The 2,500-nt window shown below is 58.0% G+C and overlaps 1 protein-coding gene across 1 annotated transcript in view; it reads left to right on the top strand.

The window, feature by feature from the left end:
- LOC119599198 (cholinesterase 1-like) overlaps positions 1 to 2,500 on the top strand; it is a 5,107-nt gene that overhangs the window by 613 nt on the left and 1,994 nt on the right. Inside the window, 8 exon segments of the mRNA XM_037948942.1 lie at positions 132 to 263; positions 680 to 821; positions 1,008 to 1,193; positions 1,391 to 1,590; positions 1,708 to 1,849; positions 2,004 to 2,179; positions 2,293 to 2,359; positions 2,362 to 2,453. Coding sequence (XP_037804870.1) covers positions 132 to 263; positions 680 to 821; positions 1,008 to 1,193; positions 1,391 to 1,590; positions 1,708 to 1,849; positions 2,004 to 2,179; positions 2,293 to 2,359; positions 2,362 to 2,453 — 1,137 coding nt within the window.

The following is a 2,500-nucleotide window of genomic DNA, read 5'->3' as shown; positions in this document are numbered from 1 at the left end:
TCTGTGATAAATTAACATTTCCTCCGACCCGAGTCCCAGTTTCTTTCAACTCCGTAGCGAATGCCAGCAAATAGCTATTTAATGAGTGCCAATTACGACTCCTTTCTGAGTGCCACCGACCCCTTCCGCAGGATCCCGTGGCCGCCGGGGCGTGGGAGGGCGTGAGGAACGGCACTGTGGCTCCGCCCTTGTGCCCGCAGCCAGACGCGCCCTCGGACTGGACGCACGAGGACTGCCTCTACCTCTCCGTGTACACGCCGCAGGTGAGTCGCCTCGGGAAGAGGAGCGCGCGGGGGCGGCGCCCTTGGAGCAGGGCGGACACAGGAGGCGAAGGCGCCGTGTTGGATGACGTGGGGTCGCTGCTGGGGAACAGCCAGTGAGATTATAAGCTTTATTCCTCTTACTATTTTTCCAGATAGATTTTAGGGTCATTGCGGGTATTTTTGCAGGGGAAGGAGGGGGGGTGAGGGCTGTTTGCCCGACTACGCTTTGTTCAAGTAAAGAGGGCAGACATAAACAGAATAAAGTATGAAATGACAGTTTCTCAGTCTGGGATTTGGGCGTTCGTCTTAGGTCATTTTTCTCTTCTTTTGCTTGTCTGACTGCCATTAATTTTCGTGAGTGCTTTTGCAATCGCCGGCAACCTTGCAACTCCTAGTAACTCTGAATGGTGTTTCAGCCCAACCGGACCGACCTCCCCGTGATGGTGTGGCTTCCCCAAGGAGGCTTCATCAGCGACGTGACGCCCCTGTTCCAGCCGGAGTTCCTCCTGGCGAAGGACGTGGTCCTCGTCGTCCTGCAGCACCGCCTCGGCGTCCTGGGTTCGTATCCGGCGCCGCGTCAAATGCGACCCGTATCTATGGTGGCATGTTGCGTACGAAGGTGGCTTTGTGGTCAGTGATCAGCGGGTATTGTGTCGGCACAATGATACAGCCCATTCTCGCGTTCCCGCCATTGCGCCAGAGCCATGAAGGTTTCATGCGGTCAATTCCCTCTTGGATCTGCAGGATTCCTGTCGACCGAGGACTCCGAGCTCCCTGGCAACCTGGGGCTGAAGGACCAGGCGCTGGCCCTTCGCTGGGTGCAGGACAACATCCGCGACCTCGGCGGCGACCCAGACAAGGTCACCATCTTCGGCCAAAACGCGGGTGGTGCGGCAGTGCACTACCACATGCTGTCTCCCATGTCCAGTGGTAAGTCCGTCTCCCATGGCCAATGGTAAGTCCTTCTCTCATGGCCAGTGGTATGTCTGTCTCTTGGCCAGTGGTAGGTTCATTTTTCATGGCCTGTTCGAGATGTGGAGGTGGGGATGTGTGTATATGTATAGAAAGAAATTAGACCTTATGCAAAAAGACTTCTGTCACTAATTTCTTCCCGCCCTTTCCCGAAGGCCTGTTCCAGCAAGCTATCATGCAGTCGGGGGCGGCGCTGTGTCCCTGGGCGCTTCGGGAAGACCACCGACAGGTGGCCTTCAGCTTCGGCCGCATGGTGGGCTGTTCGGGCGAGCGCGGGGGCAACAGCACTGCGCTCGTCGACTGCCTTAGGGAGGTCCCCATCGAGCAGCTGATGGCCGTGCTGCCCTACATCATGGTGAGCACAGCGTCCATCTGGGCAGCTTACATGTGTGTGTGCATGGATATGCGTATTTATGCGCCTCTGTATCAGTAAACGGACAGAAAGAAAAGTGACCCTTGCCTCCGCCCGCAGCCCTCCCCGTATGTCCTAACGCCCCGCGTGGACGGCGAGTTCCTGCCCGACCACCCCGCCACGCTGGTCAGGGAGGGCCGCTACAACCGCGTCGACGTCCTGTCCGGGGTCACGCGGGACGAAGGTGCTCTCAACGCCAGAGGTGAGGGACGGCGTCTGGCTCTGTCTACGCAGCCACAAGTACCATTTTAGCCATATATAAAGACTTACTGTTACGCACTTACTGCACAGCATTTCGCCAACTGGCGGTCGATTTTTCAAGTAATCTGGAACCTCTCTCGCGCTTCCTCCTACAGCGTTCGTGGAGGACGGCGTCGTGGACAGCATGATCCAGAACTTCAGCCTCGTGGGTCCCCCCGCCCTCGGCTTCGAGGCCTGGGACGACGACCCCGAGTACCTGGCCCGCCTGGCCTTCCACAGGTACCTGGGGCCTATGGAGTTCGACCTGACCAAGATCGATCCTCTCGTCAAGGTAGGACCAGCAGGAATCGCTAATTGCCACAGTCTGATTTATAAAGGGCTCTGAAGCAAGTGCATCTCAGTGTCAGTACCTCGGCCTGATCCCGACCCTCCTTGTCCCCCAAGCTCCTCGGCGACAGCTTCTACAGCATGTGCAATGTGGAGACCATCGTGCACCATGCACGCGACGCCGCCTCGGCTACCGCGTCTTCGCTACGAGCTGCAGCACGCGGGAGCACGCCTTCTCCGACCTGTTCAGGGGACCCTCGCCCGCTGGAAGCCTTGAGGCCTGACTGAGTGCAGATTCGAGTTTGTGCCTGACATGTCAGTTGTT

The sequence above is a fragment of the Penaeus monodon genome, chromosome 42 (assembly GCF_015228065.2).
Source record: "Penaeus monodon isolate SGIC_2016 chromosome 42, NSTDA_Pmon_1, whole genome shotgun sequence".
NCBI classification, from domain to species: Eukaryota; Metazoa; Arthropoda; class Malacostraca; order Decapoda; family Penaeidae; genus Penaeus; species Penaeus monodon.
The sequence above is the reverse complement of the archived record's forward strand: the minus strand, read 5'-3'. Positions and strand labels throughout refer to the sequence as shown.